The following is a 15,025-nucleotide window of genomic DNA, read 5'->3' as shown; positions in this document are numbered from 1 at the left end:
TTTGAGACACAGGCTTCTCATAATGTAACAGAAGGTTACCTGGAACTAAGAACAGCAGAACAGTCTTCATGCTTTATTCTCAATGCTAGGACTATGGTGAGAGCCATCATACCCATCTATAATTGTTTTTACATAGACAGGGAAAACAGCTGTTCTGTGTACTTTTCTTCATCTTTAACACAATATACATTAGTAATGATTTCTCAATTACTATGGAGTACTAAGTACTAAGAAATAATAGTAATTCATGCGGTAGACTGCCATGCCCACCTCCCTCCAGCCTGGGTTCTAGAACCCTGGCTAGAAACAATGAACAAATAAAGAAAAAATAGACATACAAAAACATCTAAAATGAGCTGGTGCATGTAGGGTTCTCGAACTACCATAGCCCTGAACCTCAGCCCATTTATTAGGTAAAACCCATGGCAGGAGTTAGCTAGTCTGAGTAGGAAGTTCTGTTTCTCAGCAGTCTCAGACTCTAAATATCCAGAGGTAGTAGTTTCAGTTTCTAGTCTATGCATACGCTGGTTAATCATCCATGAGTATTAAGACTCGGACTCCCAAGGAAATCTCTACCACCCCTTTTGAGACTGGCCGTATAGGTAACAGTTTTACCAACTTACAACAGGCCAATTGATCTCAGAGTTGCTGACATGCAGATATCAAAATATACATATGCACACAAAGAACCTCACTAATGCTAGGATTCCTCCATTCCCTACAGAGGACAAATACTGTACCCACAGGGTTGTGGTCTAAAGAGCTGGGGAGGATGAAAATACAAATGGTCACACTTACTGTTTCAGATGGTGGTCTGACTTAAGATGTAATGAGGAGGACAAGGGCACCAATTTGTAGAGATGTATTGGAAAATTGGAATGGTAAGCATATTTTGTTCAGTATGATATATTTAAACAATAAATTATAATTAGAAAAGTATATCAGAAAGATACCAAATCTATTACCTCATCAAAATCAATTGGTTGATCTATGGACACAACTTAGAAGGCCACAGTCTTTGGAAATGATTATAGTCTGTTGAGTTACGACAGCCCCTAAAGGCACTGTGACCTGAAGGCCAATTTCTGCGAAACAGGAAAGACTGTTGCTATAAATGTAATTATGTCAGAATGATGGAGCAGGCAAGCAGAGGAAAAAGTTAAGGATAGATAAAGAGGAAAGAAGAGGAAGAAGGGAGAAGGGAAGAAGTGGAATAGGAGACTATGGGAAGAAGGATAAGGAGGAAGAGTGGGAGAGGGTAGAAGTTTGGGGACTAAAGTCATATTGAAATGAGAGACAATGCTATATTTGTGCTGAGTGGACTCTGGGAGCATTTGACGTTTTGATGCTACAAACATCTGTAAAGAGTGAAGCTCACTAGTATCTAAACGTGGCTTGGCTATTCTATGAGAAAGGAGATAAGTAGTGTTGATATATAATCTAGCTAGAAAATGTGGCTGAATACAATGGAACACTTATTGATGTGGGAGAATATAGGAAGGAAAGAGAGGATTACAGGAAAAATACTGAAGGAAAAATAGAGAGCCTAAAACAGTTAACTGTGTTCCAGGGGATAAAGATGTGCAGAGAACAGTAAAGTTGAACCTCTTCCAAACCTGGTTCCTTCTGTGAAAAGCAGACAAAGAGAAATTATTGTAGCAACAGATCATTTTATCTACTATCTCATATTTTTAGACCATTATCTATAATTTGGTATATGTAAATACATTAATAATGCATTTATATACATTTTCTTTTCATTAGTATTCAGACTTAAATAGTTTAATTTAACTTTAGGCATAATATTTGTTTCATAAAACAAGTGAGTAGTTATAATAATATTAAAATGCATAGAAGTATAATTTTATTAAAATATTTAAATTAATCATGAGTTGTATAATAAACACATTACTAGAATATGTAGAAAATAACCAATAGGATAATTTTGATTAAATTTTATTTCTATGTAAACAGCCTGAATATTTTCTAGTATTTACAGAAAAAAGAAGAGTAAAGAAATATCACTATAAGATGCATAAAAAACAGTTATTGTTTTTGTAATTTTAATAGTTTATATATGGCAATTTATACATATCTATTTAATAACACTGAAGTGATCATTAATTTTTAGACCATCCTTTGTGTGTTTATTATACAAATGACATTATCTCATTTGAAGTTGTAATAATGAAACTGATTGCTTTGCCAACTATAAATCAAGGTTAACTACTAGTTGATTAAATATTACAAGTATATGTTGATTCCTAGAGGCACACTCTATCTTTCTATTTTGAAATGTGGATTACAGTATTAAATAAGAACAACCTTTACATTAAAAGTTACAGCATAATATATTTATTCTATATTTTAGGACTTTAACATTAGGCATTTTTGTTTTTTTTATTTGTTTGTTTGTTTTTTGAGTTAGGGTTTCTCTGTGTACTTTTGGTGCCTGTCCTGGATCTCACTCTGTAGACCAGGCTGGCCTTGAACTCACAGAGATCCGCCTGGCTCTGCCTCCCGAGTGCTGAGATTAAAGGTGCGTGCCACCACTGCCCAGCATTATTAGGCATTTTTCACTGGAAAAACTTAATATATCTTATTTTGAAACAGTTAATAGCCTTAAAGTTTTTATTAAATAATAATACAAAGGACATTTTATACAAAAATTACTGTTTTTGACTGTGAAGAAATTCTTATTTTTTTCTAAGCCATTTGAGAGTTAGATATAGAGACATTGTGGCCTCTTTTCACTAAGTGACACATCATTTGTTTCATAAAAAAAAAAAAATCTCTTATACCAGATATGGAAGCTCGTAGCAGAAATCCCAGCACATAAGAACCTAAAAGAAGCAGGATCAGAAGGCAAAGGTTCTCTTGGACATCAAAGTGAATTATAGGAGAGACTGGGGTTCATTTTTTCAAAATAAGAGGATGAATTACATTTTTACCTAATACAAAAGTTCCCAATCATACTTGTGCAATATTTGAATAATATTATTAAGTATATGGATACTTGTATGTCAATTATTTAAATTATCTACTGTAAAAGTTTCTATCTCCTCTGTTTCCTAATTAAGTTAAATATTAATAGTTATGTTTATTTTTTTCGCTAGGCTTGTTTTCATATTTTTTTTAAAGAAAATTATTTACTCATACAATATATCCTTATTAAAGTTTCTCTTCCCCCTACTCTTCCTGTATTCATCTCAACTCCCCTCCGCTCCAAATCCCCTCCCTTTATATCTGTCATTAGAAAAGAATAAGCACTTAATAGATAACAACCAAATGTGATAAATATATATATACATATATATATGTATGTATATATATATATATATATATATATATATATATATATAATAAGATAAAACAAAAAGCATCAACATCAAAACTGGCTAAGGCAACCCAACAGAAGGAAAAGAATCCCAAGAGCATGCACAAGAATCAGAGACCGACTTGTTCACCACTCAATCTTCCATAATCTGGAATATCTTTTTTTTTAGATTGCAATTTTTGAAGTACTATCCCGAGGAATCTTTCATTTTATTATGACTATTTTATAAAGAATACCACGCAACTAATATTATGTTATTGGTGACTCATATCATGTGAGAAAGAAGACAAAAGTTTATCCTATTTTGAGTTATATCCATATAAATCACTGAGTACCGAAATATTCCTCTGGTTCACTTAATGAAATGTAACTCACATTCCTGTGAAATAGCACTTGTTCTTTGCAGAGTCCTCTTGCTAATTTTGACCACTTTCATCATCCCCTTAAAATAATGCCTGAAAAAATAATTTTCTACATTAGTAGAAAATTGGTATTTGTGTTGAGTACATATCTTAGTGGACAGGGGTTCTTAGTCTACTTGATACCTAGCATACTCCTCACCACCCCCACACACCATCACAACTTGCCATTTCATCACACTACTCTTCTTTCTCAATTGGAATTCTATGGTAATGGGTAATTGCCAGTTTAGTGCACTTAATATAATACAATAACAGGAAAATAATCCATTCAGATCAAGTGGACAACCATGACTATTGCTGATCGGCCTATTTATTGACTGAGTGAAAATCCTTCAAATATCATACTGAAGAGGTGATGTGAAATTTCATAAACAAATCTCTCTTTTCCAAAGACTGCTTTCTAGGTATATGTAATGAGCATTAAATCATAGACCTTTTGATGAAGAATACTAAGGATTTTGCTTCAAGTTACTTTTTAACATTTACTTCAGAATGATTGATATTTATATTTATGACAAATAAAAATATATAAAATTATGTAACTTCCTTTATGTCACTCTCTTTCATTAGTCTGTTGCCAATTAATTTTGAGGCTTGGATATATGACTGCAGCTTTATTTACTAGTTAGAAACTATGGCCGGGCGGTGGTGGCGCACGCCTTTAATCCCAGCACTCGGGAGGCAGAGCCAGGCGGATCTCTGTGAGTTCGAGGCCAGCCTGGACTACCAAGTGAGTTCCAGGAAAGGCGCAAAGCTACACAGAGAAACCCTGTCTCGAAAAACCAAAAAAGAAAAAAAGGAAAAGAAACTATGACCTAGGGGGCTAGAGAGATGGCTCAGAGGTTAAGAGCACTGGCTGCTCCTCTAGAGGTCCTGAGTTCAATTTTCAGCAGCCACATGGTGACTCATAACTGTCTGTAATGAGCTCTGGTGCCCTCTTCTGGCCTGTAGGCATTCATGCAGGCAGAACACTGTATACCTAATAAATAAATAAATCTTAATTAAAAAAAAAAAAAAGAAGTTACAAAGGAAGGGAATGAACAGCAACCTAGTGGTTTAACACACACACACACACACACACACACACACACACACACACACACCAAAAAACCCAACTATGACCTATTTGGTCACATATAGTGTCTTTCAGTTCCAGTTTTTATTGTATTCACTTTTATTCATACAATTTAAACACATTATCCAAAATATAAATGACAATTCGCCATTCATTCATTAATTGTTAATGCTTGCCTTGCAGATTGCATAACATGTCTCCACATCAGATGAAAAAAAGGTGTCAATATAATTAAAATATAACCTACCAACTGGAAATACAGATTTACAAAATGTATTTAAAAATAGTATGCAAAATACATCTGAAGTTTTAATCTTAAAACTCAGTGGTCAAGATTCACGAGAAGTGCAAATGCACACAGGACATGAGTATAGACCAAGCCCATTAACAAATGCTAATGTGACATAGGTGTATTTGAATTATTTTTGTGTTCACACAATGTATGCTAGCCTATTTCCCCTATATTATATCTGATTTTCATAATCCCGCAAAATGCAAACTGCTAATGAGAATATGGAGTGACATGGGCATGTACTCATTGTTGGTGAGGTTGGAATATATTCCAGAAGGTTTGCAGATCTCTAAAGAATTTTTTCTGTTGTTTATTCCCCCATCAAATGAAACCTAAACCTACTATGCAAAATAGGCATCACATTCTTTGGCATTTACTAAAATTAATTCAAATTTATGTTCATTCACCTGTAGCCTGCCTTTGACTGCCCACAACAATGTAGATAGATAAAATGTGTTTCATCCATACCATGAAGTGTTATGAACTTAAAAGAACTGAAACTTTGAAAAGAACATAGAGGTGATACAATAGTAAGTAGAGGTTATGCAACCACAGAACGCCAGTTCAGGGGAACAAGAGGTGTTGAAAAGGAGGTAAGGGTTTAACAAGAGGACATATATGAAAAGAGAGCCTAAAGGATGTTGCTAGAGTTTTCCTGCCTGGCCCACAGTCAGGGCAAATCTCTTTCACCTGCCAGTCCCACAGCCTCTCAGACCCGACCAAGTAAACACATGTTGGTTACAAACTGTATGGCCGTGGCAGGCTTCTTGCTAACTGTTCTTACAGTTTAAATTAATTCATTTCCATAAATCTATCCCTTGCCACATGGCTCGTGGCTTACCAGGATCTTCACATGCAGCTTGTCATGGTGGCAGCTGGCAGTGTCTCTCTGACTCAGCCTTCCACTTCCCAGCTTTATTCTCCTCCTTGCCCCGCCTATACTTCCTGCCTAGCCAACAGCCAATCAGTGTTTTATTGATTAATTAGCAACACATTTGCCATACATCCCACAGCAAAAGGAGGCTACCAATAGTTGGCGAGCACAAGATGAGGGCTGTTCAAATAGGAGTGAAAAGTATGAAGAGAAAAATGCCATAATAAAAATCTAATACGTTGAATGCTAAAGAATCATGAATTTTAAAAATTTAGGGAAGGTTTAAAAATGTAATGTATGCAAATTCTATAAATTTTTCTTTGCGGAAATTCTAACTGGAAAGCTTTCTAAAGTAATGTCTATAAACAATCTGGTGACAATAAAAGATATAAAGATCTCAAGTGCTCAAGGTGATGAGAAATGTATAGGGAGACTGCAAGCCACTTTTACATCACATGCGACTCTATACACTACTATTCTAATGTGGACAAGGTAATATTCATTTTTCTAATCACAGAATTTGAAGTGCAGAGCATGACCTTGAAAATAATCCATCAATATTTATTAACATTCTAATAAAATTGCTTCTTCTTAATATATATATTAAATATGTGTCAGTGTAGGGCAAAGAATCATAAAAAACTCCTAAGGGCTGGGAGCAATGACTCAACAGTTAAAAGTAAATATTGTTCTTGAAGGACAAGACTTGTTTTCCAAGTTCACAACTCCTTTAACTCTGGCTTCTGTGGTCTGTCTATTCTCCTGACCTCTGTGGCACTCTGCTCATGTGCACAAACCCATCCATACACAAATAACTCAATTTTTTTCTATATATTGCCATTGCTCTACACAGATCAATGGTTTTAAGAAGTGAACTATGTGTTTATAGTCTAATTTTCAAATGAATGATTATAATGAAGACAGTTGCTTGAAAGCTTTTCCTGGAATATATAATTGTAAAGAAAAAATAAAGATAGCTGTAGATGAGAGGGAAAAAAAGTGAACTAATGAAGTGCTGGAGAGATGTTAAGAGTACCCCCTGCTTTTGCATAGGACCTCTGTTTGGCTCTAAGCATCCACATAAAGTGACTTACTCTTTCCTATAACTCCAGTTGCAGAAGATGCAAACCCTCTTCTAGAACTGGTGGGCACCTGCACTGATGTACATGCAGAAAAGTAAGCATGCATACATACACATAAATAAAAAATAAATTAATAATGAACCTCCCAAATTGTTTTTGTAAATGATGAGACAACTGATTTTTATTGTTGTTGTTAAAGTAGACAAGAAAGATAAGGCCAAAAAAAAATGATGTTCTTTTTGAAAACTCATTTATAATTCATTATGACTGTGTTTCATTAGAATGAAGATTCCAGTTCATCACCGACACTTCTTTTTATCAGTTTTCAGTGTGATTGTAAATTTTATTAATTTGCTGCTGTCAGGTATGTAATGAGTCATGGTTAATTGAATTATCAATGTTATAAATCAACTAAGAAAAAATGAGGCACTTTGTATTCACAACTACTTCATTTATATAAAATAAAAAGATTAGCTGTAAAATTTATTTGTTTTTCATTTTCTCATATGTTAAACTTAAGCAATTATCCCAGATTAATACCTACAATTTTATAATTTTCATAATTCAAGCTATGACTTTCCCTATAATTTCTCCCTCTATACTCTTTTCTTTTATTACTGATATTACATTGCTGGGTGGGTTATTATATCATATTTTACATTTTAGAATCATTTTTATACAAACTTTGAGAAGAGTATGCTTTGGTTCTTCTAATCTTTAAATTTGTGTGCGTGCGTGCGTGCGTGCGTGCATGTGTATGTGTGTGTGTGTGTGTGTGTGTGTGTGTGTGTGTGTGTGTGTGTGTGTGTTATGTGTGTGTGTTTGTTAGGTGTTGGAATGCATATAGAGGTCAGAGGGCAACTTGTAAACTTAATTTTCTCCTTCCACCATGTGGTTTCTGTGGCTCTATAGGTTGCTAGGCTTGGTTATAGTATTTTTACTCACAGAATCATTTCACTGGCCCAAATATATAATGAATATCTTTTCACTTACTATTTATGCAGTTTCTTGTAATTTTAGTACCTTTACAAACTGATTTTTGTCAGTGATAAATTCTATTAATAATGATGACTATACTGTGTCTAATTCATCATTTTTCCAACTACAATTTTGTGTGTTTGTTTTGGTCCAAACAATTCAGGGTAAACACAGAATTTTCTCTTTACATATGTCACACATATGAGTCTTTCAATTTATCACATTTTTTTTACACACATACACACACACACACACAGAATTTTTTACATTTTTACAGACTATTTTTAAAATGTCTCCCAGTTTGTCTTTGATGTGGTCACATAGTTAAAATGCACGCTGTTTGATAGTTTTGTCTCCGTGAAAGTTCAGTATCTCCCATTCTTGGCTACTGTTTGTAAGTCTGTCACAAAGTGAATTTCATCCTGCAACTATCTTCATACATATGCAATGACCTTAACTTTAGACAGAATGAAAATGTGTTATATAATATTTTGCAGTGTTATAATTCACCCTATAAGGTGTCACTATGCTAAAGTATAATATATATGAATGTGAACCAGTATGTAATAGGTTTAAGATTACTGTATCCAGAATTGGGAGATAATGAAAACACTCTGTTCTTTTTTTGCTTTGGAATTTCAGATAAGATTACTCAGAAGTAGCAGAGATAAAAGGAGAAAGCAAGAAATAATTCAAATGCAGAAGGCAATTCAAGTCCCTGCAGCAATTCTCAATAGTGTTATATATAGAAATCAGATCCGTCATTGTTTTCGAGCCTGCTAAATAAAACTGGACTGCTGGAATGGCATGCCACTTGACCTCTCAGGACTACCACAGCAGTATTTAACTAGTGCAAAGGGAGCAAGCACTCTTGCAAGTGTCTCCTGCTTACATGCCAGATTCCCCTGACAGTTCCCACAATGTTCAAAAGGCACAAGTCCCTGGAACGCAAGAGGGAATTATTATTCCAGGGACTTCCACAGTCCACAATGAAGAACAATACAAGAAATTTCCACTCTCTGTCACAACTTGTGCTCTCAGCAGGCCAGCTGAAAACAGCTCGAGCAGTCAAACTTTCAAAAACAACTCACTTTGAGATTGAAATACTGGATGCTCATACAAGAAAACAGATATGTGTTGTGGATAAGGTAAGCTTTATTTCTCTTTCGAAATGTTTCTTGTTAAGCACAGAACTACGGACGTCTCATTTACTGGACAGAACTTTGCTAAATGCATTTCTAATTTTTAAGCTTCTATTTTTTTTTTTTTTTTAGTAACAAGATGCCTTATTTACTGTCTCAAAAAAACCATTTGCTGCATTTTTATACGTACTTCAAGATAATAATTTTAATGAATATTTTCGCTTCATTGCCTGTTGTGTTGTCCATAATCCCAGAGTGAAACATTAATAGGGAAACACAGATTGGATAAAAGATCTTCTCCTCATGCTTTTATAGCAATAAAATGTATGCCATTTAACAGTGTATGTAAAAAACAGGAAGTAAAACTCACAAAAGTTAAAAAGTATTTATCATGTATCTGAAATGTAGGCATTTTAGTACATTGTTTTAAGTTGTTTACTTTTCTAAAATTTTCACCTTTTTAAAGCCCAGTCTTCAAATTCTTAGAGTATAGCTTATTTAATGCACCATCTCTCTCCATCTGCATACAGATGTTTCAAAAAGAATGATAAAATTTCAGTATCTTAGGTTAGGAAATTGTAGTATGAACCCTGGAGATGTAAGTACATAAATCACATACCAATATGTTTCTCTTATTTAAAAAAGTAACTTTAATTTATTAGAAGAATGATGTTTTCAGTAAAAAGTTATGTATTTTGTTTCATAGAGACACAAATGTTTGTTGTTTGTCTAAACAAAACATCCAATCAATTATTCCATTTAACCATGCCACAAGTGGACTGCTAGATAAGGGTGCTAATTAGAAACTGACCACTTCCCTTCATAACTGTCTAAAACATTATATATTTTTAAACTTAGTAACTATAATATTATGGGTAACTTGACAGTTGAAAAAAATGATTTACTTTTAGGTACAAAATAAATGCTAAGATGTGTTGCATTTTAATTCAGGTCTCAACTAACACTGGGGAAATTCCAATGTTTGTATCTAAATGCAAATCGTACACATCTATATTTCTGTAGGTGACGACTGTGTCTTATGTAAAGGGAAATTTGATATATAGGTTTCATATGATCAATTTCTGTTTAATGTAAATGTATTTTATTTGCTTTTTGAAATAATGCTTTCAGGAATGAGAAAACTTAAAACTTTAAGCCTTGTGAGAGACAGCTGACATTTGTAGTATTTTAGTATCAAAATGTCTGATTGTATAAAACGTGCAGAAGAGAGAATAAAGCAGTGAACAAAATGGAAGGGAGTAAGTTTTTATACCCTAAAATAGTAAGAAATTAAACACTTTCTAATTATTGCTTTCATACCTAATATTTTCTTTAAGGAAATTAGAAAAATTTCACTTGCATAAGATTAAATTGGAAAAAAAAGGAAGGAAAAAAATCAGAAAGTCACTCTCTTAGGAATTCCACACTTCAACTGCAGACTTGCCTCTGCAGTAGTAAATTTTTTTAGAAACAACTATACCAATAAGGGGTTGACTTTGGGTTCCTCACCATCCCTATTTGATTTTCTGCCTTTTTCTTCACACATTATCCCACTGTTCTTTTGGTTTTTTTTTCCTTCCTTATGGGAGATTCAACCCAGATCATAGTACATGCTATGTCAGTCACCTACTACAAGCTGACCCCCCCCCACAAAAACAAAAGCTGTAAGATTTTGACATTTTAAATATAATCTGTTGATAAGTTTCTTCTTTTGTTTCTGTTTTTTTTTTTATTTAATAATTCGGTGAGTAGTCCAATGTGATGAAGGTATATGAGAGAAAAGAGATATGGATGAATTGCATTTTTGATTACTCTTTTCATAATTTCCAGGAGTTTGAATTTTTAATCATAATAAAGACTAATCCTGTGCGTTAGTTTTATACTTTATTGTCTTTCTCATGGGAATTATGGGGTAAATAAGAAGTGTCCCATTTCTCTTATTATGGGGGGTGTCATTTTGGCACCCCCAGTACCTCTCCCCTCTGATTTGAACCAAGCTATTTCACGTGGGTCTTTATCCTCCTCACGTCTCAGAACTGGAACTTGCTGAATCACCTTTACAGCAGTGGCAAAAACTGCTGTATCCCAAGCCTCTCTACCATACTGTCACAGGGGGCTTCTAGCATGTTCTATTACTACTCAAATAAAAATCTTCTCAAGACGCTTTTGTTGAATTATAAAACCATTTTTTTCTATAATATTTCATTGGCTATTTCCTTCAATTCTGCTAATTCACCATCACCTGACTCATTAGGCATTTATGATCAGTGCTATCATCTATCTGGCTGCCTTTCATCATCATCATCATCATCATCATCATCACCTCCATCATCTTCTATCTGTATTTTTTATAGGCATGCCCAGTTTAGTATATCTGATGCTGATAACACATGGGACTTCTTGGGGTAGTGCCTTTACCATAATGTGAATTTTTCTTTTTAATTCTACTCATGACTTAGAGAAGCAATATTTGTGCATAAGAATACTAAGAAAAAAGAAGATAATAAATTTCATTGTATTGATGTTTGTGATTTGACATTACTTATTGATATCTTTAGTTGAAAAACAGACTTTTCAAATACCAAAAGTGGACTTTATGTTGATCATCCACTAATTAGCTTCCATAGAGATATCCAAATTCGTCAATGGAAACTACACTTCAAATAACTCTCCAGATGCTCATGGGAGTCATGACTCATCTCCTAATCTCATGCTCCACACACAATCCATCTTCTTGACAATACCTTCAAAGCGTATCCAGGCGCTGACAAATCCCTGCCACTTCTGCTGCTAGCCTGCTTCCATCTTCGCCCCACACTGTCCTTATCACTGACTGTGTATTCCCAACACAAACAGCAGAGCTAGCCATTAAAGTGTGTCAGATGATACACTCCACCTGGCAACGAGGCCAGGCCGGCCTTTTGGTTTGAACTGTCACATTTTCCCATGGCTGTTTCTATCTGTTGAACCTTCAATACACCAATGCACGCCAACGTTCTTTTTTTTTTTTTTCCCCCTTTCATTTTCTACATCGGCTACTCCATAGCAGTGCTTTATCTTTAGTTGTATTACTTGGTCTGACTATAGTATGTTGGATTCACAGTTCCAGAGGTTTTATTGTTTATTTCACTTCAGCATCTTCTGCATTTAGAGCAATGCTTCACACTGTTTTAATCCATATGTGTTTAGTAAATGACACCTATCCAAACTGAGAGCCTGGCTTTTACTCTCTTGCTCTGACATGATAGTTTAAAATTGGAGCAGTATAACACAAGGGTACACATTTCCTATTTCCTAAACCAAGCTGTAATTAAAGTCAATGTAAATCTATTCCCACACATAGACATTGCTTCATATCATTCCATTAAATGAAGAATTTCTCCTTATTTTTCCCATAGGTGGTTAGATATAATTTATCTTTAAATTAGTGCATAAGTATACAGTATACAATTTTACTCTGATAGCAAAGGCTATGTTGCTTTTAATGAATCACCTAGAGATTTTTACTTACCTAAGGTACTTTCATGAATGACTAAAATAATAGAATTAATTAATATTGACAAAATGAAGAATTTTAAAATACATTGTCATTCCTAAGAAATTATTGGGACATCAAAATATAAGAGCCTACATGAAAATATATTTTGAGGAAATAGTGAATTATTAACATTTAGCTCCCATCATTGTCTCCTGTTTTAAAAATGTCAGAAGCTTATCTGGTGCTAAGGCACGTACATACTCAGGGGCAGCGTAGGACATAAAACACTGCGAGTGGTAAGTATGCCTGTGTCCTCCCATTCTGTTTTATTTGATCTTTGTTCAGAAGAAAATGAGGTCTTTTTCTTTTATTCTTTTGTTTACTCTTTCCCCAATAGAATCTTTCTAAGGATTTCACAGAAATAAAGCACTAACATCTCTCCCCCACTTCACATACACCACCACAATGGTATATATATGAGCTACTATTACAGAACAATGTAGACAACAGTAGAATTAGATCACTTTCAAAAGTGTGTCTTTAGCCGGGTGGCGGTGGCGCACGCCTTTAGTCCCAGCACTCGGGAGGCAGAGGCAGGCTGATCTCTGTGAGTTCCAGGCTAGCCTGGTCTACAGGGTGAGTTCCAGGAAAGGCTCCAAAACTACATGGCGAAACCCTGTCTTTAAATAAAATCTAGAAATTCTGAAAATTCTTAACTGTGGATAGCAACACTTTAAATACTTCTTGAAAATTATAACCAACATGTTAGTTTCTTAAGCTATTCTGCTCTAAAATGGATATGACTTTTTCCTTACATTGATTTTGTTTTTTTTTCTTTTCAAAATTTCACATTTATGCCACTAAAAGATTGTTGTTTCTTGTCATCCACCTTTTATCAGCATCCCTGATCTGCTCCCTGTTTCTGCCACACTTAGTCTTTCCTGCTTAATTATAAGTCATTTTACCTCTGTTTTCTATGCTATAGAATGATACAACTAGCAGCTTATGATTATCTAACTCAGATCTGTCAGAACCTTAGAGGATACTGAGAGGGTGTTATTTTATTGTAAATTGTCCAACATTTCTTATTCCTAAGAAAATAATATTATCATTTACCATTTATAGTATAAGAAGCACTGAAATATGTGTTTTCTTTACTATTTGAGGCAGAGGATGGGTATTATATAGTATATATTTATACATATAAGAAATAAAATAGCATTAGTTAAAATATAAACATGAATAAAACATAAGCTTTAAGTCAGTAGAACAATAAAATCATACGTAATATCCCTTCAACTTTTTTAATGGAAAACAGACTCTTCTCTCATATAATGCATCCGGACCACATTTTATCCTCTCTCAATACCTCCCTGTGCCCATCCACCTCCCTCCTCTGCATATCCACCCTGCCTCCACTTTTCTTCAGAAAAGAGCGGACTTCCAGGAGACAACAACCAAATATGACAAGATGAGAAGCAATAAGACAAGGCAAAAGCCCTTCATATTCAGGATGGACAAGACAATTCAACAGTAGGAAAGTGATTGAGAAAAGTATTTCCATTTAAAAGTTCCATCCTATTTTTATTTGACAGATAACATTAGTGTACATTTATGGTTTAATGGGTTGCTTTGCTGGGTGCATGCATTGTAGAATGGTAGTTGGTGGATAATCAGACCAAGCAGCTTATTTATTACTACAAATACTGATCAGGGAATTGTGTGGAGAACATTAGAAAATCACCTTTTAGTTATTTTTAGCTACTAGTGCTTTATTATTGAGTATAGTCAGCTTCATGTGTGAAAACAACCAGAATTTGTTAATCTTAACAACTATTTAAATTCAATTTTAAACCTATTGACCAACCAATATCTTTCTTTATCCATCAACTCATTCACCACAGAGATCATCTTCATAAGTTTAATTATTATATATAAATTATTATTATGTTTATCTAAAAATTCAAACCTAACAAGCACAGATGCATAGGATCCAAATAGAGACTGATATTTATGTTAAACACATTAAAAACTCCTTGGGGTTGGCACAATGCATGTTGATATGTGAAATTTGTGTTCTCAGATACCCTAATATTACAGTATCAGGAGCACACGAAGGACTAACTATTGAATTTATGTAGTATTTTTTGTTTGTGCTTATGTAATGAAATTACAGAAGATCCTCACAGTTATAAATTCTCCATAATTATAAAAACTTACCTTTGGCCATAATACTTGGCCTAACAGAGTAATTTTATAAGAATAAACATTTTCAAGTTAAAATTTTATGAGAAGGTATACTCTTTAAATTTGTTGAATTGGCTACTGTCAAGTATCCTCAAAAT

At 34.1% G+C, this 15,025-nt stretch overlaps 1 protein-coding gene and 1 long non-coding RNA gene across 2 annotated transcripts in view; both read left to right on the top strand.

The window, feature by feature from the left end:
- Positions 1-337: 337 nt before the first annotated feature.
- On the top strand, positions 338-5,713 carry LOC131920332 (uncharacterized). Its single transcript, XR_009381618.1, has 3 exons — positions 338-413; positions 807-881; positions 5,540-5,713. It is a non-coding gene; the product is annotated as an uncharacterized LOC131920332 (long non-coding RNA).
- A 2,998-nt stretch (positions 5,714-8,711) lies between these two features.
- The window catches only part of Tecrl (trans-2,3-enoyl-CoA reductase like), a 63,682-nt gene continuing 57,368 nt past the window's right edge, over positions 8,712-15,025 (top strand). The window contains exon 1 of the mRNA XM_059275127.1: positions 8,712-9,208. Within this exon, the coding sequence (XP_059131110.1) occupies positions 8,981-9,208 (228 nt within the window). The 5' untranslated portion in view covers positions 8,712-8,980. The remainder of the gene's footprint in view (positions 9,209-15,025) is intronic.

This window comes from Peromyscus eremicus, chromosome 10 (genome assembly GCF_949786415.1).
Source record: "Peromyscus eremicus chromosome 10, PerEre_H2_v1, whole genome shotgun sequence".
Lineage (NCBI taxonomy): Eukaryota > Metazoa > Chordata > Mammalia > Rodentia > Cricetidae > Peromyscus > Peromyscus eremicus.
This window is presented reverse-complemented; position numbering and strand designations above follow the sequence as displayed.